Source organism: Trachinotus anak, unplaced genomic scaffold (assembly GCF_046630095.1).
Source record: "Trachinotus anak isolate AG129_WGS33_773 ecotype Australia unplaced genomic scaffold, CSIRO_AGI_Tana_v1 ptg000008l, whole genome shotgun sequence".
In the NCBI taxonomy this organism is placed as follows: Eukaryota; Metazoa; Chordata; class Actinopteri; order Carangiformes; family Carangidae; genus Trachinotus; species Trachinotus anak.
The window spans coordinates 9,551,753-9,577,417 of record NW_027273859.1 but is presented as its reverse complement, the minus strand read 5'-3'; the positions used below and the strand labels follow the sequence as shown (position 1 = coordinate 9,577,417).

At 41.8% G+C, this 25,665-nt stretch overlaps 1 protein-coding gene across 1 annotated transcript; it reads left to right on the top strand.

Annotated features, from left to right (window-relative positions):
* Positions 1–39: 39 nt before the first annotated feature.
* grk5l (G protein-coupled receptor kinase 5 like) lies at positions 40–25,665 on the top strand. The gene is made up of 16 exons (XM_071482429.1): positions 40–491; positions 15,204–15,299; positions 15,396–15,508; positions 19,139–19,216; positions 19,564–19,661; positions 19,814–19,906; positions 21,154–21,217; positions 21,301–21,441; positions 21,574–21,764; positions 21,903–21,940; positions 22,047–22,136; positions 22,230–22,438; positions 22,527–22,664; positions 22,913–23,050; positions 23,165–23,296; positions 23,399–25,665. Exons 1-16 carry the CDS (start codon positions 440–442, stop codon positions 23,480–23,482), a joined length of 1,755 nt encoding a protein of 584 aa, XP_071338530.1. The 5' UTR covers positions 40–439; the 3' UTR covers positions 23,483–25,665.

Here is a 25,665-nt window from a genome sequence, read left to right as displayed (position 1 = left end):
GGGGGGTGCGCGCTGATGTCCTCTCTGGTGCACTCAGCCAACCCCTGCTGTTGTAATGTAAAGCTGGTAGTGTTCTGGTGAACCGCTGTAAAGAATCCGCTGAGAGGACCCGATCTGAATACATCGGTGCCCCCAACTTAATTATTTCCTGCATCGGAGAGATTCCGCACCCAAATTACGCATGGAATGGTTTTGGGGGGATTGGAGTAGACATGCAGCGCCGCACTTCCAGCCCACAACAAGAACCATGCCCAGCTTACATTGCAAGCAAATCTATGACATCCTGTTTTATCCGTTATGACTTTGATATGAGTGAAATTTGCTCGGATACCGACGAGGAGTGAAGAAGATATACACAGCTTACAAGCTGAAGGACGCTGTTGTCGCTGCAGACGCCTGTGTACCGAGAACCTCTGCATTTAGGATTTTTTTTTCTTTGATGGAGCTGGAGAACATAGTAGCCAACACTGTACTGCTAAAAGCGAGAGAGGGTAAGTTGACACATAAAGGAGCTAAGTGCAAACAGTAAATAGGCCTGTACGTGTCACATTTTGCGCTCAATATGCAGAAAAGGTGGGAACAGTCGTAATGATGACGGCACTAGGTAGCCTGCGGACTGCACGGCTCACCACAGCAGGTAAATCCTACAGATGCAAAAGGGAAAAGTCGTGTGCAGGCTTTACAGACAACACCAACACTTATCACTGAACACCGTTCGTCTTGCGATCCATGTTAACCTGAGATCAGTCTCATGGATTATTTTATTCTCACTGATTTTGACAGCTTGTATGCATTTTCCCACATATGAATGGAGAGGGGGAGAGGGAGAGAGAGAGGGGGGGGGGGGGGGGTCTCCCTCCCACATCCGCTTTCGCTGTCTGTGCAAATGAATGCGCTCTTTCGCAACGTTATACATGCTGAGGCACACGCCGAAGCGGTGAATAAGTCATTTCTAGAGAAGGAATAAATGAGTACAGGCTGCCTGGTATTTCAGCGGTGATATGATGACGTGACTGGTGTTGAAATCTGTGTGTGGGGCCTGCACAGAGAAAGACTCAGGTTATCAGCGTATACGCGGGTAAATGTCTGGGAAGGCCAGATCTTGCAGTTTGACTATATAGTCTGGAATAAGAAGGTATATGGTGTCATTGATAGCTGTTTTTGAGCAAGGCAGGGTCGTGCAGAGGGCAGGAGGAAGGCCTGCAGGTAAACATCATGAAGACTGACTCCATGATTGCTTCTCATGAATGGGCATCAGTCACTGCAGGTTACACAGGTACTTATATTACAGTTTTAAGTATTGTCAGCATTTTGGTAATGCATTAAAAATGAAATCGTAACTATCATTTAAAGCAGAGTTGTCACATATTGTTCTGTACCGGGCTGCAAAATCATTAGATGTGTTCCCAGGATGCCATACAAGGGGATATTTTTGTAGTATACTATCAAGAGGAAGATAAATTATGACAAAAGTCATAGTCATTTCTTTTCTTTCTTTAGCTGAGATAATGTCCAGTGATTGTAAATAAAATGGAATTAGGTTTTTCCTGAGTGTACTAGAGACTTCAAGTCTCCTGGAGATCCCCAAAATTGTTTTGGGAAAAAAACACTCCAGCATCATACTTACCTGGAACTCTGTGCTGCATAATTTAACCTCTTCTTAATAAATTTCCCAATGAGCAGCACTGTTAATGATGAGTGACTCAGTTTTGTGGTGTGCCAAGCGCTCACACTCTCTCAAGTGCATATACAACTTTCATTGCATGCAAGACGTTGTTTCATGTGGCAACAGTTTCTGTGGAGTTGCAGGGTGACGCAGGAGAAGACTGTGCGCCTCTGGCAGCTCCTTCCATTTATCTCACAATGATGACATACGGACTCTGTGGAGAGGGCAGAGGGAGTTTCATGGGAATTAATGGAATGATAAAGTGGAACAGGAAGCTGACACACTGTCGAAAAGCTTACGAAGGATGCATTCGTCTGCCCGTCTGACTGGACGTTTGTTTCATAGGAGCAGAGCTCGACTGGGTCGGGTGAATTAAGCTTCATGAATTAATAAGAGCAGTTAATGACCCATGACAGATCTTGCTTGTCCCAGCTGCTCCATTGGTGCTCACCCCGTCCCTGCTCTGACTGTGTGTGGGAGAGAAAAAGGCCTTGTACAGTTTTGCATTAAGGGATGAGATGGTCCTTTGAGTTAATAGCAGAGGCACGATTTTCTCAGCAGCTTGATCAATGGCCTTACAAATGCAGCCGTGTGACACTGATTCAACAGTTGAGTAAAGATTTGTTGCAGTGTGCTCCCTGAAATATGTCACAGGTTGTTGTGAGTGTGTTACTGGTCGTGTCCTTTAACTGTCTGAATCATTAGAGGTTTTATCTTACAGGGCAGAGTGCCAAAGGCTGTGCAGATCTCTGTGTGCCGGTGGTAACTCCTGTGCTTCTAGTACAGTAATACACCAAGGCTCATCATAGGTCACATACCAGCAACAGTGAGAGAACGTGAATGGAGCAAATAAAGAGTGTTTATTCCTGTTTGTTTATGATTGCGTCTCGAGCCACAGCCAATCCGACAGACATGTATCCTCTGTCCCAGGGACGCATGACAGGAAGGCCCAGTTTACACTGCAATCTTTGCCTTGTTTATGCCAGCCTCCTCACACCTCCCAAATCAGTAAAACAGTGCGAGAGGCAGTGAAGCGTATATAAAAAGCTATTGATATCCCCAAGGCAGAACAGCAAAGCTGTCCCTGAGCCAACCCTGTATCGCTCTTTGGCTCTTCTGTGTCAGCAATGACTGCTCTGACACCACTGGGCTGGGTTTTACTGCAAAGGTCTTGTGAACACCAGTCATTGATTATGAGAACTTAGAGTTGGGAGGGTAATGCCAGCTGGAGCTTGATTAAAACTTTTGGATCAAAGAGGGTTTACAATCAGTATGCTGTTTCATGATAATCACAGAGTGGGGGAAAAAAAGGACACATTTTGATTTCCATAGGAAAAAGAGGCAGCTCTGACCATACTGAACCATCTTGTGAAGCGGCCGCTATCTTACATAAAGCCAAATGGTATTATACACTATCAGTCAGATGCAGCCCATAAGCTATTTAATCAAATTGATCGTTACATAACAAACTGAGTGGGCCACTGCCATCCGAGCTCCATCTTCCTGTGGAGCTGCTCTCCGGTCTCTGTGGAAGATACTTTATGGATGATGAGTATGCAGTGAAATGAAACACCCCGATCTCCAGCGTGGTCATCTGAGTATCATCTGACAACTACGGAACTGTTAACCATGTCATGGCAGCAGGAAACGTTGATGTGCTGATGTGAAAAGCTCTGCTGTCTGTGGGATCTCAGTCAGCTGAGGACACTGGGGGTCACAGCCGATCAGGAAGAAGTTTTTCAGGCCTCACATGGCTCTTTTTTATTCAGTGACAGGGTTTTTTTGTTCTTCAGCAGATTGGGGCTTTAGCAGACATATTGGTAGACTAAGTGTGCATGTTTAATACCAGGGTATACTGTAGATTTATGTGCGTTAGCAGATGAGGTGGGTGGGGGTGAATTCCTTTGTTTAAATGTAACCTGAACCGGACTGCTCTGACGGGAGCAACATCAGTGCAGTAGACCCTGAACTTATTATATATATGTGTGCGTCCGTTGTGTGCCTCTGCCTGCCTCCCCATTCACAACTCTTGCTGGCAGCAGTCGTAGATTCCAAGCCAAGCGAGCGAACGTCATCAGCTGTCGAAGTGAATGAGAGTAAGGGCGAAAAACTGCATTGCTGCATCCAGATGCCTTTCTTGAATTGCGGTAACAGAGCTGGGGTATTTAGTTCGGGCTACAAGACTGAATTCCACTCCACTGCCTGCTGACTTTCTCATTTGGGCTGTCGTGTTTTTGGATGTTGTAGTTACATAAGTGAAAATCAAGTAAAAATCACCACAAATTCAGTGCAGTTTTATTGGACTGAATCAGTACATTAAAAAACTTGTAGAAACACATATATCCCTATAGTAAAATGGCCTGAGTATTTCTCAGTTCAGTTACCTTCCATGTAACTAAGGTGAGCCACGATAGGAACGTAGCAGCTGTTCTCTCCATTCGTGTTTCACCCTCAAACAAATATTTATATCCAAACTAGTTAAAAAAATATTTCGGAAGGCTGTCGAGGCCTTTTGGTCATGATTCATTTATTTGTGTCTGGCCTATAGAGGAATGTCTTTAGAGGAACTATTTGCAGATTTTGCTATTGCTCATAGCCAATGTTAGCATTAACAGCTGTTTACTTAGTTAGAATGCTAACCAGCTAGCTGCAGCCCGGTTGGCCCATCTCTTCACTGTCCATTACTGAATCAAGGACCTTATTTGATAACCTAAATGAAATGTATGCAATGATTAGTCAATTTATTGATTGGTTGACTGAAATAAAAATGAATGTGCAACTATTTTGATAATATTTTCATCGGTGTAAGTCAATCTTCAAGTTGTAGCTTCTGCAATTTGTGATTTTGCAGATTTTTCCCTGTTTTTAAATTGTAAACTGAGTCTTTTCCGGGTTTGGAAGCACGGCATTTGAAGGCGCCACCTTGACATAATGATTAATCAAGAAAATAATCAAAAGGTGAGTTAATAATGAATTTGAATTAGAATTATATAGCTTTTAATAAATGTAGGACTGCATTGTGAGCAATCCAAAGGGAAAACCTTACACAATCAGTACATAACTACAGTGGTATCATTTGGCATCCTCCACAGTTCAATAGGATTCTTTGAGTCCCAGATTCAGAATGCAACAAGTCCTGGTTGGATTCTGTTGTGTAAAAAACTAATCCTATCTTTGTTCCCCACAGCACTCTCAAGAGGATATTTTGCTAAGTACAAACATTACAGGCCGGCTGATTAGTCAAGAAGCATGCATGACACAAGATAATATAAAATAACAAACATGAGGTATTTGTCTGTACAAGAGATTTGTGTAGGCTCTGAGCGTACGCAGTGTCTTCGAGCCCCTGTTGCAGAGGGTTGGGGGGGGGGGGGGTTGCTTTCTCATGTGATGCCACAGCAAGTCTCGGCAAGCCGGGGGGAGCAGTTGTTGTTACAACTAACAGAATTTGAATGAAATGAGCTGTGTAACCTGTTTGACTCTGCAGCCTAAACTATCAAACACACAACACAGGTTTTTGTTGCTCTATCTGATCCTCCTCCTGTCAGATAATAGTAATGTCAGTATGAATAACATACAGTAGACACTGTGTTGTCACACACAAACTTTCTCTCCCACTCCCACACAAACAAAAGCACTTGCCAGGAGTGATCCTCCCTCCGGACCCCTCTGAAAGGACGGAGCCATGACATAATGCCGTCGACTTTTATTGGGTAGAGAGCCTTAATGGAGAGGAGAGTAAAATGCACGAGGGAAACCAGGCTGTCGTTTCCTCTCTGGATTCTTCTGACAGGAAAGAAGTGAGAGATAAGAGAGGAAGACTTGTGACGAAAGTCTGTTGCAAGTAGCTGCAGGGCTGTTCGTGACCCGCTCTTACTAATCTTATATTTATCACTTCTCTCAGAGGTGATTCACTTTGATTATTAAAGCGATAGTTTGGTGTGTGTTTTTTTAATGTTTTCACAGCTGGCATACATACTTCAGGAGCACTCAACCTGCAATATTAGACCCTCTAGACACTGTGTTTACTGGCTGTCAGGGTTACTGGAAATACTGTTAGTATTAGGTCAGTGACCCAAAAATAAAATTGCACCATCCACCACTTTGGTCCGGACTGAAATGTTTCTACGATACAAAAAAGCCTGATTTACAAGAGTTTGACAAAAGACAGACGACTGGACCCCACTGTATACGTGAGCTGCATTGTTGACAGGTGTTCCTATTATTTTGTCTCCCCCAATCAAAGCACTTTGAATAATGCAGTGCAGTTCAAAAGCACCACAACTTGCTGCCTCCTAAATGATCGCACAGTTGAAACAGCACCCCTTAAACAGATCCAACAAAAACTGAACATTAGAACGATCATGAAAACTAGACTGCATCAGTTTTAGAAGTGACACTTTTTGCACACTTTATGGCTTCATGGATTTCAGTTTCCATCAATCTGCCCTGAGTGACCCATAATGACAAAGTGAAGACATGTTTTTAGACATTTTTGCAAATTTATTACAAATCAAAAACTGAAACCTGTCAATATTTAGACTCTTTCAACTTTATAGAAGACCCTTTGCCAGCAAACTCACAGCTGTGAGTCTTCTTGGATAAGCCTCTACAAGGTTTGCACATCTGGATTTGGGCAGTTTATCTCATTCTTCCTGGCAGATCCTCTGAGGCTCCATCTGACTAGATGGGAACCGCCTGTGAACTGCCACCTTCAAGTCTTACAGCTTTTTTTTTTAAGATGATCTCTGACAATTTGCCTGTATTTGAGAGTCTAGAAAGAGACAAGACACAAGGGCAGACATGCATCACTGGTCCCTCGGCCTAGAATCAAATCAAGTATTTTGCAATTTTGTGGTCACTCACCTTAACCATGAGGCTACTAGATGCCCTCATAATGAGATATTTTCAGCACGGGTTCAGTTGAAACTGAAATAAAGTTTTCTGCATCAACAGTTAAAGTCAGGGTTTTTTTATGTGAATACTTGAGAATATAAAGAGCAAGGGCTTGTTTCTTGGCTCCCCATATTTTACCAGCAGTTATACATGGAGATATAAAGCAAAGAAGAAGCAGAGTTACCCATTTCTCCATCGACAATACGCCACAAGGCTCACTGTGTTTTGAGTAGGAGTGTGAGTCATTTTTTCTTGAGTGGAAAAATTCAGCTCTCTGGCTCTTACTATCTCTATTGTTATTGCTGCCTCTACCCACACATACAGTATACGTAACTCAGCTGGATGCAACAAGTTCACGCCTGTTCTCTGGGGGTTGTCGAGTGGAATTCTGGGAAATATAAGAGTTAATTATCTAAGGCAGAAGTAGACTAGGCGTACAGAGGGAAAGTGGATGCAGAAAAATGTGAATTTTAACAGCTTGTCACTGAAGTACTACGGGAATGGAAAGCATTGAGCTGATATCTTTTTTTTTTCCCCTAATGTCAAACATACAGGTGATAACTTATGCAGGATTTTATTGTGTCTCTATACGCTTCCTGTTGTGCTGCCATACCTGATAAATGGAACATCCGAGGAATATTTGATGTGTGTTAATGACAGAATAATCAATACTGTAACTTTTGAAGCTTCCTTCTTAACGTCTCCTCTCGTATGAGGAGCCTAATGCTGGCCTGTGCACTTTTTCATTTTGAACACATCCGTGCAAACATGCTGATGCACACACAGCAAGGTCAGACATTACAGATCTTGCAGTTATATGAAACTATGTCAATTCTTTAAAGTAAAACCACTTGTTTATGTTTTTAGGAGAACAAAATAGTCGTGTATGGGTGTGTGTGTATGTGTGTGTGTGTGTGTCTGTGTGTGTGTGTGTGTAACTGCTGTCCTATGGGCAACCATAGGTTATGTATGGGAGCCTATAGCCTGGGGATTCTGTGTGCATTCTGAGAGAAGAAATAGAAGAATTGATGGCATTTAATATTGTAAAAACATAATAAATCTCAAACTGCTCTTCCTTGAGGCTTCAAGACATATGTAAACAGATGATTAGGGTAAAAGAAGAAACAGCAGCTTTCTCTCAGCAGTTCAGCTCAGTTTAGACCTCATCACACCCTCCAGTACCTTTTTTTATTTCGAGGGATGTTGCTATAACAGGGACAAAAGAACATGGAATGTCAACATAGGAGCAAGGACGTGGAACACACATCTTTATGAAGAGAGTGCATGGGTGTGTGTGTGTGTGTGTGTGTGTGTGTGTGTGTGTGTGTGTTTGAGGACAAAAAGGAAATGGAGAACAAGCTTGTGAGGATAAAAACAGCTTGAGAAGGGCAATGTAATCACTTTAACCCTGTTTCCGGGATGGGATGTACAAGCACACACACACAAACACACACACTCGTGTTCAATAATATCTATCCACATGCACCACGTTTTCCATCACTTTGATAAGTCTTGTTTTCATTGGAAGCACTTTCCTCAATGTTTGCTCATTTGTGATGTAACTGCACAGTTTCACTCCAAGCGAGAAGAAATAAAATCATCCCTCATGGAGATTCAAGATTACATTGCCATAACAGTCGCCCTATCAAAACATTTATGGAGGTGAACAAACACACTAACGCCGTGTCAGAGCGTAGGAGTGTCCTATTATGACTATCTTCATGTGGACTATGCTCTGTCCTCCTGGATCTTTATGGATGAGCAAACACAATGCATTACCCAGCATGCCCTGCACTGTGTGTGGTGCTTTGATCGGAAAGCCATGTGGGTTATATAATTTCAGTCTATTGACTGTGTGCCCCCCCACCACCACCACATTGCATATTTTAGATATTTATAGAACAGGAAACTTGTGGCACCTTGCTCTTCCCAGACAGGAAATGTTCCCTGCCTTCTGCTGCTTTTGTGAAATTTCTGCCCTTGCATGCAAGTTTTCACACCGAGTATCTTCCTGCACATTCGCTTAGGAACATACACACTCACACACACAGCCACTCCGGCCACAACTGTCACAGCTCTCCACCTCCGAGGTCGTGGACCAGTTTGACCACCTAGGTCTGTTTTAACACATTGCTCTTCCCTCAAGCTGGTTGTTATTTATAGCAGTAATGCTTAAGCTGTGGGCAACATGCTACACACTGAAAATATGTCCATATCAATCTTTAGACACATTTAGCTTTCATGCAAAATGCAGCTTCATTGTTGAGGTCAAGTTAGATTCAGGTGTTATTGTCTGCGCCATACACAGTTGTATGCTAGCATCAATACTGCTGATAAGATCTCCCTTTTATTGTCTATGACTGATTTTGAGTTTATGACCCCTCATTAAGTGATTTAACATGTGACCCCCGCAGCCGTCCAAAGAATAGTCGAGTGTCGCCAGATAGAAGGTGTACGTCACAGATGTTTGGTTTGAGCGCGTTAGCAGATGTTACAGCCAGATCATCCCGCTATTATTGCGATAATGAGGAATACGTGGACAGAGAGGCTCGTTCAGGATGGTAATAAGGCGGCTGGACAGAGGGACCGACGTGACATCATGGTGGAACAGGGCAACAAAGAGTGTCTTCCTGCTATAGTCCTCCCCTTGTGCTCAGGTCTGGGCAGCGTTTCCCCTGGCTTCCTGTGGCACACAGGCCACACATACAAACACACTTGCTACAGTTAAACTAAACCCGAGGGTATTAACCTTAACACGTTCTCCTTCAATAACAAGTTATACGTATGTAGAGATAAAGGTGGAGGACAGGAGCACTAGTAAATAAGGCCTAAAAATTTGTTTGATAAGTTAACAAAAAGTGAACCTTGTGAAGGAGTTATCGCAGTGATGTTGGCTGGAGCGCTTTAGCTTGTACTGGTATATTTCATTATTTGATATTGGTGTCTATTTCATTCATCTTCCATCTTGCATCTCTACATCTCTTCTTACACTGTATACCCGGCGACAAAGTAAAGGTGATTTATTTCCATGCAGCTCTTGTTCCGTCTTTGTTGGCCACAGATGATATCTAGTACTTTGTCTTCTAGATGTTTTTGTGATAAAGCAAAACTGTGTTAAGAATCTCTCTGCAGGGCCTTGCAAAGCAGGAAGAGGATGTCTTGAAAAGTGCCAATGCAAACTTCTTTCCTTGTTGTCTATTTACCACTCATGCTTTGCATACATTAGAACGCCAGTCTTTACATACAGATCTCATGCAAATGAAGTCCAGGTATTCAACAGCTGGACGTTGTTGGAGGGAAGGAAGAGGAAGACATTGAGAGAACGAAGGCGTTTGTATGATAGTCTGGTGCTGGTTGGCTTCACTGAGTTGGCACCTCGCTGACCACCACGGTATGACTCAACCGCGAGGCCGACATTTAACAGTTCAGACAAAGGAGGTGATGTGAGAATGAGTGAGAGTTGGATAATCAGAAAGAGACGAGATCAGTTGTTTGTGAACAAGGATGAAACTTTAGGTCGGTGCCGGGAGGAGATGAGTGCTGAGACTCAACGAAATCAAGCAAAGTCTTGCTCACTTTTTGCACCGTGTAGGTGTAGAGAATAGCACATATTCACAGCACTCCTCTCTGACAGTGCTCTCGCATCACATTCTGTCGCAGATGTTGCTTCATATATGCCAGATGCACAGTTTCAGGATGTGGTTTCGGCTGGTTGTCCACAGCAGATCTGGCTGCATGTGTGGAGTGACAATATAAGTGGAGGTGTTTTATACCTCAGAGACTGTGTGTGCGTGTGTGTGTTTGTGTGGAGAGAGAGAGAGAGAGCGAGAGAGAGAGAGAGCTACAAACTGCTTAAAGGCTTGGATTCTTTTGTGTGTCAACACTTTATGAATATAACCTCACAGCTAAGCAGGGACGTTTTTGAATGTGTGGATAGATGGGGCCTGCAGGACTGCCAGAGTCGGTTAAATTGAGCATGAGGACATTACTAGAGAGAGGTCACAGAGGAAACACTGTGTGCTCACACACACACACACACACACACAGATGTTTGGGATGCCGGTAACCCCCTGGTGTCGCGCCAGACGGATGTCATTCCCTCTCTGACCTTATTTTTGCTTCACTTGACGTGCCTTCATGATGTCAGAGCTGCTAAGCAGAAACATAAATAAAGGGCGGCGACCACACTGCCCGCATGGAACAAATTAGACCGACAAGTTCCTGTGTGCAGCGTACCCACGGCGCAGTGCATATTTCTACTCATGTGTAAGTGACAGACTATGAGAAAGCGAGGACTGTTTAACAGAGGAAGAAATGGATGAAGGAGTGAGGACAAGAGGGTTTATGAACAACATTTACGAGCATATTCATGCTTTTAATAGCCCAGCTTTGTTAAACAGGAACCCAGAGTTACCAATCTGGACGTAAAACAAAACACGTCTAAGTGGAGTTTTTTCCTGCTGCTTCATACCATGATTTTAAAACCACAGTGCTTCCTTTTATGTTGATATTTACAATCCCTCTGTAAACTTTCCCCCAAGACATAGTTCGCTACATCCCGCCAATATATTTCCCCCTCAGCAAGCAGATATACAACAGCTGACGGCCACCAACAATGCAACACAGAACTTGAACTGCTTTTAAAGTGATTCAGGGTTGTATTTTTTTCTTTAGGGCACAAACATCAGGGATGTCAAAAGACACTGGGACCAGACAGGAAATCACTCGTTACATCCAGATGGATGATTCCTTCGTGTGAGATGGAGAATATTTTATGCATAACATTTGCATGTATTTGTGTGTAAGAGCAGTTGGGTGTGTTTGTGTACGGATGTTCAGGTCTGTGCACCCAACAGGCTTCTGTTATTACTCATAGTCCTTCCTGGAATAAGTCCTAAAGTAGTTTGTTACAGCAGGATAAATAAAAAATGCTGACAGGGGTTTTGGTGAGAGACTGGTGAGTGGTGTGGATGTTTTCATCGCCACTAAATTTCCCACACCGTAACTCTCTTTTTTTCACACACAGTGGGGAATCACATTTAAAGTTTTATTAACCATGATGAGTGGATGCTATATTTGGCAAAATGAGGCCCCTAACACTATCTTCTTACTTCTTACTGTGCAGACCGTCTGGTCATCTGTAGCTGTGGTTCCCGGCCTTGGGGCCAAGATGCCCAGATGGGGTTGGGATGAATGAAGGCTTAAATAACAGGATGAAAAAAATATGTTCCTGCAACACAAAAGTTGTTTTTACTCTAGTTTGTGCTAGTCTTTGTTTTTGTAAAAATTAAATTACTGAATAATATTTGTGACAAGAGGCCATAAATAGATGTAATGTGGTAAAAAAGCCAAAAAGGAAGGGAACCACTAATCTATTGCGATGCTCTGTTTATATGCCCATAAAGCTGAACACTTGCAACCTCATCTAACCCTAAAACAAAGGGAGTTGATGGGCCTGAAGCAGCAAATGAGGTCAGTCATTGGCTGGCAGCAACTTAATGATGTAGAAGTGATGATAAGAGAAAAAAGGACATAGGAGACACAGACAAACAGAGAAAGAGCTGGAGGTAATGGCAGGAGACATGACTTATGCAAAGCAGGAAGGGAAAGATGAGGAGTGAGGAGAAAATGAATAAATAGATTTAGAGGAAAGAAAAAGAAAGCAAACAGGACACAGAGAGAAAAAGGAGGAACTACATTATTTGTGGTTGTCTCAGCATTGTGTAGAAGTTGAATGCCTGGGTGGAGCGCTGATGTTGGGTACAATTATTTGACATGGTGTTGACCCCTCACAGGAAATCTACGCCATTTGGTGGATGCTTTCATCCACAAACGCCTTACAGTAGCACAAGTGCATTCATTTTTAGCATGGTGGGCCCCGTGGGGAATGACCTTCTCTGCTCACTGTACTGTTCTGATTTTTGGCAGACGTCATGTTTTTATTAAAAGAGATTAAAATATTGGACCACACAACAACACAGCAGAGCACACTCAGGATTTGTTGTGGAGCATAACTTTACATATTAACTGTTTTCAGAGAACAACTGGCACTTAAATTAGGAAGTGTGTCTGTTTATAGCCTGTTTGGTCTACAGTAATGTTGATGAGGAGCAGGTGCTGGGAGTTAATGATTCTCCTGGGGATATTTTGACTTGAGTTATTAATACATTCATGCTTCGTTTTGTCCGTGGTGATATGACTACCACTCTGTGTGTTTGAGCTGTGGTGACAAAGGGTCCTTTATCTAAAAAAATACCTGAGTTGAAGTTTAAGTAAGGGTTCCTGCAAGCCTGTAAAACCCTTTTTTTTGTGAATCATAGAAGTAGGGAATGGATTAAAAAGTGTGTTTGACTGCGCTAATGTAAGCTGCAATGTTTATCATGTCTGGCTAAATGGCTTAGCCTACTGCCTACATGAGTAACCTAGCATTGTTTCCAAAGCCAAAGAATTAACTGCATTAGCTACAATACAAGTTTGCTCAGGTTATATTAGAAAAGAAAAACAACCTTTGTTCAGCACTGGCACACCCACTGTGTGTGAGCCAAGCAGACCTTGGATAATATCAGGGTTTATGCTAATGCTAACAGCTCTGTCCTTTATTTATTGGATTTGGGAAAGTTTAGACTCCAGCCATCTCATTATTATAAGAGACCACCAGGTTTGCAGAGCGTATTGGTTAGTGCTCATTTGTCTCTTGCAAAAGTGAATGACGATATAAAATATAATATAATATAATATAATATAATATAATATAATATAATATAATATAATATAATATAATATAATATAATATAATATAATATAATATAATATAATATAATATAATATAATATAATATAATATAATATAATATAATATGAGCCAAAATCTAACCTGTGTGGCATGTTCATGTTTTTCTGTTGGTATCATCCAAACTCGTTTATGTTAGAACAAAATAACATTTTTCTCCATTTTTATTTATAATTCTATGTTATACTCTGCAATATAAGAATAATATTGCTCCATGTAGAGGACATATAAATGTCCTCTACATGGATCACTGGTGATGATGGTGACTTTTTGCATGGAAGTAGCATTAGCTTCAGTATTAGCATAGTGTCAAACATGTACAGTATGCTTTTCAGGCCCTTTTTATGGTTCTTATTTTAAATTGAGTCAACTGGAAACAAATTCAGCTTGAGAGTTTCCCCCCAAACCATGGCCATGAATGCGTGTGGTGTATCTAATGTCTAATAAACTGCCTTTGTGCCCTGCTAGTATCAATATCAATATTGATTTCCATATTAGCCAACACTGTTAATGAATTAATTAACAATGGTTGCACTGAGTAAACTTTCAGTTGTCTCAGGTGTGTGTGTGATTGTGTGTGTGTGTGTGTGTTATTTATATTGTTGCAATAGATGCCAAATAGAAACCAAAAAAGAAGAACAAAACTTGCATTTCATTTCATGAGACTTTTATAGCACAGTGCAGATATCTGAAAGGGTGAGGGTTAATAAACCAGGCCTGTATGATGTCTAATGTGACACAGAAACATGTCAATCTGACTCTTTAATTTTCACATTCTAAGTAGTAATTGAGTAATTTCAATTTCTTGAATTTAGGTATGAGAGTCATATACTATTATAAATGCAGCAACATGTATTTAAGAACAATTTTGAGATAAATTTCAAACAGCAGTAAGGGGAAGGATGAGGCAGGAATTCAGGAGGATTGATGGGAAAACTGCTAAAGCTTTCACTCAGAGGCTCCAGCATGACGTGGTGCTTCTCGCATTCCTGGGTTATTACTTAAAGATGTCTGCTTGTCATTGCCTCTCCTGCTCTCATGCTCTCAATGTTGCCTCTCACATCAGGAGTGCCGCTCACAGCCAATTTCCACTGAACAGAGTGGTTAAAGGAAATCCCTGTCAGTTCATTAGAGCAGTCTTTGCATATTAAGAAAAAAATAAAACTGATGAACATGACGTAGGGCACAGAGAGCTGGAATGGATGGAAAACAGACAACTAAGTACTTATAGTTGTGTTTAACCCAATAAGTATAAGAAGGGGAAAGGCAGAGGGGATTCTAACATGGTTTAGATGGGAAATGTGGAGGTGGTCAAATGTGAAAGGCAAGTTTAAGACAGGATATATTGGATTAATGCATAACTGTACAGGAAGTTTCTTTAACAGATCTAAAGAGATGATCTGGATGTAAGTGATTTTTGTTCATGATAGTGTTACGTTGCTCCAGGAAGCTGATTATTCAGAGCGATGGAATCCAGTCTGGCAAAGTCCCGGATTCTGATGGGAACTGAGCCGGTCAGAATAGGCTTTCTGTCTGTGTGGACACACACACACACACACACACACTTAACACACACACACTTAACACACACTGTTCCACTTTCAGAAAAGCTACTGAGGAGGAAAGTCAGCAGAGAGAGGGGAGATTTACGAAGGAAGTGAGACGTAATCTATGAATTATATATACACACTGAGACTATGATTTCATTCAGGGGAGAGGCCACACACAACTCCCCACCCCCTTTCTCCCACTCCCTTTAGCCTTTAAGCTTTCGTTTGCTCCTAACTAGTGAAAATAAACTCTTTCATTATAGCCTGCCATTTTCACCTCTTATTTTTGTTTGTCGCTACAGGTGGAGGAGGAAAGCGGAAAGGGAGGAGCAAAAAATGGAAGGAGATCCTTCGCTTCCCCCATATAAGCCAGTGCACTGAGCTGGGAAACAGCATCGGTACGTGTTTGTGTATGCTCACCTGCATCTGAAGTGTGTATGTGTGTCTATTGGCTGTGTTTTAAAGCATGTGTACTCTTACATTCCTTTTTGCAGAGAGGGACTATGTCAGCATCTGTGAGAAACAGCCCATTGGACGGCTTCTCTTCCGTCTTTACTGTGAGACCAGACCTAAACTGCAACGATGCATCCAGCTGCTGGACGCAATGGTACACACATGCACACACATCCACTGAGTGGGTGTCTTTTTACCAGAAATTTGCCTTTAAGAATCCTGGAATATCCCAAAGGAAGTGTTGGTCAAGTATGCTTCACTTCACTGTTTGAAAATACAATCACCAAAGCATAAGTCTAAAGTGTTAGTCTACATGGATTCAATATGTGATGTGAGGGTTCGTGTTAGCTTATGCTACCTAGCTACATCTGATGAAAAATCTACTAGCAACAGTCATCGGTGCTGCCCACAGAATCCATGGTTGTCAGCCAGAAATGGGTGGCCTGCTTTTGTGTGAAATTAAAGACCCATTGTTTTAAAAAATGACTGTGAATTTCAAGCAGTAAGTCTATCATTATTGTAAACTGTATGTGTACCATTCTATGATGGAGAGCCTGACAGGCGTAGCAGCAGTAACTAACGGGGGAGGGGCTCAGCAAAGGGTCAATTCCTCCAATGTTTCCAGGTGTGACTATGTTTAGAATACCAGGGAAAACAGCAACTCTTTCCAGGATGCATGCAAATCTCAAAAACACACACCCATCCACTTTTTCAGTGCACTCACTTTGATTACAACTTAGCCTGAAAGTATGCCAGCGCTGGGTCATGCAGCCAGAGGAGACAATTAAACTGAGTAGTGATTATTCAACCACCCAGACCCCCCCCCACCTCCACCCAGCTTGCTGCCATGACCCCCCTTTCCACCCTCCAATCTCACTCTCTGTGCGTCTAGACGGAATACCTCGCACATGACACATTTAAGTCTTTATCTATGCCCAGAATATCTTTGCGGGCATGCAACTGGGCAGAAAGGACAGCATTGTTTCCCACACTACCCCCGTCCAATCCCAGCACCGACCCAATCCCAATCCCCCAGACCCCCCGCCCACCACCACCCTTTTTCTACCCCCTTCAACCATCCATCCCTAAAAGTGACCATCACCCACTTTGGGGGGGAAACCACTCACAGGCACTCATCCCAAACACATGTTGGAGCTAATTCTGCAGACCACGTGATGAACTCTGAGGCCACGCTCAGTGTCGAGCATTACACTCACCACTTTACTGACAATAAACCAGGCCTGAGGGTGATTACAACCAGGCAGGTGCTTGTATTTCAAGTGATTAAATAACACGTGAGCCCTGTGCAGTTATGAGGTTTACAAGAAACAGTTTTATTATGTAATCCAGTCACCATGCTTTCCAGAAAGTGAGAAAACTCAATTGTATTAGTTTGTTCATCAAATCAGTGAAATTAGTGAGATATATGGGAAAAGATTCAATTGTCTTGTAAAAAAAACAAACAAAACAGAGTACGCCATGAGAAAGTATGGACACGACTGTTCAGGAGGAAGAAGGAGATTATGTGTGTGTTGTGGAGACCTAAATTTGTTTACTCAGTCGCATTATGGGGACTTATCCTCCTTAAGGGGACAAAAAGCAAGTCCTCATAATGTAAATCATTAGAGGTTAAGGTGAAGACATGTTTTAATGTCATGTTTAGGATTAGGCAAATAGTAGTTCTGGTTAGGGTTAGAGTGAGTCCCAGGAAGTGAATGTAAGTCAATGTAATGTCCTCTGAAGTCATGGAGACACAACTGTGTGTATGTGTGTGTGTGTGTGTGTGTGTGTGTGTGTGTGTGTGCAGCAGAGGAAAGAATGTGCTTGGGGGTTCCAGTGTTTCCTCTTACATCACAAGAAGGTGTGTGTGTGTGTGTCTGTGTGCATACAACTTTATGTCTGCTTTTGTGTGTTGGAAAAAAAGGCTAAAGGGGCATCTTCTTTTCCCTTTGGCTGACCCCCCCCCCCTCCAGCCTCTGAAAACAATGCCTGGGTTAATCAACACTTGGCAACAATCACAATTTACTTCTTGCCTCTCTCTCTCTCTCTCTCTCTCTCTCTCTCTCTCTCTCTCATACTCCCGTATATATTTACATTTGTATATACAGTATGTGTGTGTTGCTGGACTTCTTTTGGCTTTGTTCTGAACTGTCAGTGATGCTGTGGCTTTTTAAAACCTGTTTTTCCTTAAGCTCCGGGCTTATGTGTGTATGTACTGTATATATACATGAGTTTGTGTGTGAGTGTGTGTGTGTGTGTGTGTGTGTGTGTGTGTGTGTGTGTGTGTGTGTTTTGTAGTGGAAAGACGGTGACACTGGTGTGACACACTGTGACACTCCAGGACCTCAAGGAATCCCGCCGTGTTTACTGTGTGGTTGCCAGGCAACACAGGACCATGTTGGAAAAAAACCACTGATAGAAAGAGTCGGGTCAGCGTGCAGCGTGGGCGCCATGTTGCTTCCTCCCTTTTTGAGAAGTTAAAAGTGCTGGCTACAAAGTGCGTCAGAGTGATTTCCACGTTGTTGCTTCTGCAAGATGTCCCAAATGTCCAGCGTGTGACGGCCAAACCTGTTTGTGTCAGTGGTTACATATGTTCAGACAAGGAGCCAAGAGCGGCATATGTTTATGTGAGATTGACAGCGACACACAGAGAGTGAGAGGTGTGTGTCTGTGAAGTGGCCTCATTGCCTCTAAGCAGCAGCTATTCAGTCAAACAAATTAAACAGAAAATTATTGTATGTATTTTTTCTCATTGAAAGCAAGACAGAATTTAATGTTGGACTTTTTAGTGTTTTTCACAGTGGGAAAGCAGAGTGAGTGGGAAAGTTTAGAATCTGGTTGTAGTCCTTCTGGCCTGCTCCTAAATCATCATCAGTGTAATTTGAGGATGTCATTTTTAGTGGCACGTCTTAGCTGACGTGTGATTATAAAACACTTGACTTTGTGGGGGAAATTTTCCTTCTTTCATTCATATTGAGGGTCTGAGGTCCTTCTTATTCGGGCTCTACAGACTGAGTTGACTCAGCTTGACTTTTTGTGGCAGATTTTATTTGTAGAACTTGGGAACAGAGACGAGGTTTTTGTTTGTTATTTTATGGCATGTGTAAGAAGTTAATGAATCCTATTATACTAATGCAAAAGTAGATTTGGTGCCTTTTAGGTTCATCTTATCTTGTCACCTGTATATGTTTGACACAAACAGGTCACACTTTCTAATAAGTCAATTTTTGTAAATGATTTATAAGTTGTAAAAATTCATTTTGCTAATGCTTCTCTTTATTAGTGATAAAGGTTAACCAGGCTGAATTTTTAATAAGTAATGAATTCTTCAGTTACAAATGTTATTCAAGTCTTCAATAAGGAACACGTTTGAGAGAAAATTGTTAATAAATAAATTGTTGGTCCAGATGCATTGCAGCTGTTTTCCAGAAGTTCAGAGGTCAAACAGTCCATTGCTTGATCTTTAATTCCTGATGAATTAAAGAGCTAAAAATAGTCATGGTGTATAAAGACCAACACAGAAACTGAATTTATTAATGTCTGATCTATAAAACATTAGTAAATGATTAATTTACCATTAAAAACACCATCATTTACTTTTATAAAAGGTTACTCTTTAGCGACTGGCACCCACAAATACATACTGTAACTACCTCTACCAGTATAAAACATGTGGCTCTTAAGGCATAAAAAAAATCCAGTGCTTTCATTACATCTGTTCAAATTGATGATGGGATGTCTCCAAAGGACATTGTTTATGACACTGAGTTATTTTGTTATTTAGGAAGACTATGAGGTGACACCTGATGAAAAAAGAAAAAGCAGAGGGGACCAGATCATCAAGACCTTTCTCTCAAAACAAGTAAGTTTCTTTCTCTGATACATTTATCAACCTCTGAACCCACTCTCACACTTTTAGTGAAAGTGTATTTAGTGACCTTTCACAATGATTAAAAACCTGTGGACAGCACCCAACACTCCCAAGGGTACTTTCAAGGGTGTAGTAATTCAACGAACACATTAAATGTACAAAAACAACAATGTAATCTTTGCAGAAAGCATTCGTACATAATGTACTGATACTGTTCTGTGGTCACTGAGGAGTTATGTATGTTTCTCCCTAGTTTGATTGGTGTGTGTAATAAAAGGTAATGTATTTGTCTATGTGTGCGTGTATGTCACTGTGTGTGTTTACATGTGTTGATGTAGTCACCTCAGCGTGTAGACATAGCAGAGGTTTTTGCAGACCAGTGCAGAGAGAACCTCGAGCTCAGTCCATGTAAGGAGATCTTCAGCAACTGCCGCAAGTGAGTTGCCGCTGTCTTTATTCCCCCTTACCTGTCTGCCGGGCTCTCACCTGTTTTCCCTCTGCATTGTCTCTTTTTTAAAATTTTTAAACCTCATGTTATGCATGTAACAAAATGCTGAACTCAGCCTGCCGTGTTGTGTGTCTGACCAGGGCTGTTCACGACTACCTGAGTGGAGCTCCATTCGAAGACTACCAGAACTCTATGTACTTTGACCGCTTCCTGCAGTGGAAGATGCTGGAGAGGTTGTTTTTTGTATTATTTAGCCCTAATTTCATAGCAAATGCTGAATGCACACAGCTTTTTTTAATGTCATACTTCACATCTTCCAATTGGTTCTAATTTCATTCACTACATTCAAGTCTCAGTACCCAGTACTAATTATGTCAAGTGCAATTTGTTGAGTCTAAATCAGTCTAATGTACAAATGAAGTGGGGTATAATATGATTGGGTTTAACAATTTTGAACACAAAACATTATTTCTTTTTCCCAAAAGTAGATATCATCATGCTTTTTGTGAGTTTCTCTGTCCAATGATGGAAGAAGTATTCAAACTGTGTACTTACAACTTGCAATAATAATAAGTACAGATTACAAGTAAAATGTCTCAGATTCAAAATCTTACCAAAGTATAAGCATGTGAGTATTATTGGGGCAATGTACTTAAAATATCAACAGTATAAGTGCTCAAAAATGTCTCTTCTTAAATGTTATGCTGTTATATGTAATATTATTTATCATTTCAGTTGCATTACTGTCTAAGCAGATTTTAAATGTTGTAGCTGCTGCAGATGAAGCTAATTTGAAGCTAACTTAAACCGCTTTTTTATTGTTTGGCAGTTTAATTGTTACACTGTGTTGTATTTATATTCTGGTCATATACAGTATTTTATTTGTAAAAATAATCTGCAAAAATGACTAGTACCTTTCAGATAAATGAAGTGGAGTAAAAAGTACAATATGCTGAAAGTGTAATGGAGTTTAAGCATAAAGTGGCATACTAAAGTAAAGTACACATACCTGTACTTCAGTACATGTTCTCAGTTATATTCAAGAATAACTTTTCTAACATAATCATCATGATCAAGACCTTTCCAAAAGTATAGGTACAGCTCTATAAAGCACAGATAACTCCAGATTTGTAACATTGTTGATATAAAAATATATACTAATACAAGCAGTAACTGCCAGATGGGAATAATTGACTTCGATAAAGTAACACTTTACTTGGGAGACTCTTCAGTGAAGTGTGATCTTTCCAGAAAGGAAAATATTTTGTGTGTGTCAAAGGCAGTTGGAATTAAAGAGCAGGCTTTCAGAGCTGCCTTGATTATATCCATGTCTGGAAAGTGAAATTGCGTCCAAGAGGCCCCACCCTGAGCACAGGAAACAGACTCAGGATGGTATTGAGTTCCGCAGATAATATCTCTGTCCTAATCGATAATATATGAGCGTCTATTAATGGATTTTGCTGTGTCTGTGTTCTGTCAGGCAACCAATCACTAAAGACACGTTCAGGCAGTACCGAGTGCTGGGGAAGGGAGGATTCGGAGAGGTAGGAGATACAGTTTATGGTGACAGTGAGAAATGTTGATGACGATGCCGATGAAGCTTAAAATATTTTGTTTTTCCTCTCAGGTGTGTGCTTGCCAGGTCAGAGCAACAGGGAAGATGTATGCCTGCAAGAAGCTGGAGAAGAAGAGGATAAAGAAGAGGAAAGGAGAGTCAATGGCACTCAACGAGAAGCAGATTTTAGAGAAAGTCAACAGTAGATTTGTTGTGAGTCAACATAAAAGAAGAGTATTTGCAGCACAGCACGCTTCATGTTATCATGCGGTTGCTTCTGTTCTGTTGTCTTTTCCTTTGTCTAGGCATTTTTATATCATCTAACATGTTGTTCTCGTCTTCTAGGTGAGCTTAGCATATGCATATGAGACCAAAGACGCTCTGTGTCTTGTGCTGACCATCATGAACGGTGGAGACCTGAAGTTCCACATCTACAACATGGGCACACCGGGCTTTGAGAAAGACAGGGTCCAGTTTTACGCCGCTCAAATCTGCTGTGGACTCGAGCACCTGCACAGGGAATGTATTGTCTACAGGTAACACTGTCTATATTACACAGTCTCAAATACATTGTGAAAAAACGTTTTCATGTTTTATTGAATTATGTTTGAGTGTGAATTGATACTGTCCTTGGACAAATTACTTAACACGCTCACATGCTTTGTTAATTGTAGGGATCTGAAACCGGAGAATATCCTGTTAGATGACAATGGTGAGTTTTGAAAGCTTAGATCTCTGGTTATGGCATTGAACAGCATTTTTATTTTGCTGCTGATGAATAAATTAAATGTATCATGCTCATCGCTGTTTTGCTGCAGGACACATCCGTATTTCTGACCTGGGGCTGGCCATCAAAGTGCCTGAAGGAGAACACATCAGAGGCAGGGTGGGAACTGTGGGTTACATGGGTAAGAAACACTGCAGTCAACATTTCCATAAGTAAACTTACCTGAGTGATTACAAGTTCTTAACCATAACAATCTGCTTCCCTTTCTCTCTAGCTCCGGAGGTGATAAACAATGAAAAGTATGGCATGAGTCCTGATTGGTGGGGGCTGGGTTGTCTTGTTTACGAGATGACTGCTGGACGATCGCCCTTCCGCGCCCGCAAAGAACGAGTGAAACGGGAGGAGGTGGAGAGGAGGGTGCAGGAGGAAGAGGAGGAGTACAACGACAAATTTACAGAGGACACTAAGGCCATCTGTAGAATGGTGAGGCTTGATTCACTGGAAATGTGTTCATATAGAGAAAATGGGTGAATGATATAATAGCTTCATGATTCATCTTCTGCTTACCCAGCTGCTGACCAAAGACCCGAAGCAGAGGCTGGGGTGCCAGGTGGATGGAGCAGCGGGTGTCAAGGCCCACTCGTTCTTCAAAAACATCAACTTCAAGAGGCTGGAGGCTGGGATAGTGGATCCTCCCTTTGTGCCTGATGTGAGCGGTTCATATTACTGTACACACTGCATGTTTCAGACGGTCCCACTGTTAAAACTTGTGAGAGTTTCACTCTCAGAAAGGACCTTGTCTTTTAATCCTTATGCCAACCAAAATAATCCGAAATGGCCACCAGAGGAAATAAACAGCAAGTACAATCTCATGATTAGAAATTATCTAGGAAGATAAACTTGTCTCCTGTGTTTCCTCCCAACCCCTTCTTTTTCGTGGTCATTGCCCTCTCCCAGCCTCGAGCAGTGTACTGTAAGGATGTGTTGGACATAGAGCAATTCTCCACAGTCAAGGGAGTAAATTTGGACCAAACTGACAATGACTTCTACTCCAAATTTGCTACAGGCAGCGTTTCCATCCCATGGCAGAATGAGGTAAGTGTGTGCGCTTAATATGACATGTTTAAATGCTCAGTGCAGATTGTATAACTGCTGGAAGAACTCACTTACCAAAGTTCACCAAATTTCCTCTCCTCTCCTCTCCTCTAGATGATAGAAACTGAATGTTTCAGAGATTTGAATGTGTTTGGGCCTCAAGGGACGAGACCTCCAGATCTGGACTGGAATCAGCCACCAGAGCCGCCCAGACGCAGCCTGCTGGACAGGATCTTCAGGAGGCATGTAAGTGAACACACGCACGCATATCATAAACTTAAACACAATCATACAAATTAGCCCACACTTAACTCTCGTTCCCCCTCTCCCTTGCTTCCTCTGCTGCAGCACCAAGACGTGTCTATTTCCCACAGCCGTGTGCAGTCTTCCAGTGTAAACTCTGTGGACTCCATGTCCAACTCTGCCCCCTAGTGGCATAGTGACAGTGTGGGAGCCACACACAGACACACAAAGGAAAGGAGCTCTGAGGGGCTTCCCTGCTGCTGATTGGTCCACTGCCGGGGCCGGAGCAGCAGCCAGAGACAGCCTGACTAAAAGCCTAAATGGTCAGCCCATGGGGGGTGGGTGGGGGGTGGGTGACCAGGCCCTGAGACCCTGGGCATTTGTAGTGGGATGGTCAATGTTGCGGAGGCGTTTGGAAATATTCGGACAAACCTAACTCACCCTCAGGATTGTTGGACTATAGAACAGAGCCACTGATGTTGATGAAAACAGAAACAGATAGAAAACAAGCTAATATTCAGGGGATCCACTGTACAATAAAGACCACCACAGGGAATAGAAGATGGGGTCTTAGTGAATTTTTTTGTTTTTCCAGAAACTGAATTTCTTTTTCACTCACTTTAAGTCCTTTACTTTCTGGCCTGTATCTTGTTCCAGTATCTCTCCATCTATTTACACCCCTCCGAGCGTCACCATCTGTACAACTCATACTCACTAACTTATTCTTTCTCTGTATTTCCACCTCCCATACCTCAGATCACTCCTTAAACATTCAGAACACATCACCTCAACAACCTCAACACATAATGTACATTGCCTTGCGTACACTCAGGCCAAAGATTACAGTTTAGTTTTGTGATACTGTCGTCATGTTGATTTCCTGGTTTTTGAAGGTTTTTAGCCGTCGTTTAGAACCACACAGGAGGATCAGAATGTGTGATCCGTTTTCTACACTCTCTCTAAATATGAGCCTGCAGACATATCATATAGCTTAAAGCACACATACAGTGCATACATATACAATCAGATAGACACACGCACACACACACACACACACACACACACACACACACACACACACACACACAGACTGAATTGTGAGAATCGTGTTGTGTTTTCATTGCATGGACAAGTGTAAGTATGGACAGCTGTATCCCTTTCGCTTCTGCATACCTCATTCCACTGATGTTAGCATCATATACACACAGACGTCTCCCTTGGTTTACAGTGTCACTTTATATTTGACATTATGTGGAGTTTGAAAAATGAATTAATATGCTGTACAGAAACAAAAATCTCTTTCTTTTTTTTTTTTGTTTTTTGTTGTTTTTTTGGGGGGTTTTTTGCTCAATTTTCTGCACAGTCCCCATTGAGTGGAGAGCAACACATGCACTCAGCCTGACTTACAGTTTGCACAATTTAAAACAATGTCATGCTGTTTTGTCACCAAATGAAAAATGTTTTTACCTCTGACCATTAAGGCACATTATTGTATTGATATTCTCACACACACACACCGGTTATTTTCTACATCTGAAACTAAAGTGTTCTTGCTCTCCCTATGCCTTTTTCCATTTAAACGCTATTGCTGCATAGCCATTGTTGTCACATGTACAGGTTTTTATATTTTTGCCCCTTTAAACTTTACTCTTAACGTGCTCTTCAAAATGCCTCACAAATCTAAAGGGTCTTCCTCTTGTGTTGTGTTCAACCATATTCGAAGACACAGGGTATCTACAGCTGCATGGAACCTTTATCCTATCTGATTTTTATTTAATCAGTCCAGTTCATTTATGTCAGAGCAGAAGAGGGGTAGGAAGACACCAGAGGATCCTGCAAACACCACCACAAAGAAGTGGCCTTCTCGCAGCAGCACAGCCAATTAAAAGGGAGGAGGAGCTCGGCCTCTTCTGCTTGTTTTAAGAATGTGGTATTTTCTGTATTTGAGGTAGTGAAAGCTGGTTCATGCAGTAATTTTAATCGTCCTTACGATCTCATGCAAGCCTGATTTTGTTGTTCTCTGCGTACTTGATATGGAAAAAAAAAATCTGAATCAGACTGAAGTGCCTCCTTGTTAGCATGATCTCCCAGACAATGCCCACACAGACATCAGCACTTTGTTTATTCTCTGACTGTCATGCTCTGTTTGTTTCACTGGGGAACACGTCGACACAAATACACACAGACTCACACAGTTTGCTTGAAGTGAGGGGAAGGAGGAGTGAAAAAGGATGCAGAGAGTAGGGAGCTGATGAATGAGGGAGTTTTCTTTCTTATTGTGATGTACAGCAAAGTGCTGAGTGCATGTGAAAGCCAAACCCACTGTGTCCTTCAAGTCCCAATAAACTCTGTGCTATAGTTTGAGTACTCCA

Coding starts and splice junctions, on each gene's coding strand:
- grk5l (XM_071482429.1), top strand. CDS start 440: ATGGAGCTGGAGAACATAGTAGCCAACACTGTACTGCTAAAAGCGAGA. Junction 15,509..19,138: donor TCCAGCTGCTGGACGCAATG/GTACACACATGC, acceptor TTTGTTATTTAG/GAAGACTATGAGGTGACACC. Junction 21,442..21,573: donor AAGTCAACAGTAGATTTGTT/GTGAGTCAACAT, acceptor CTCGTCTTCTAG/GTGAGCTTAGCATATGCATA.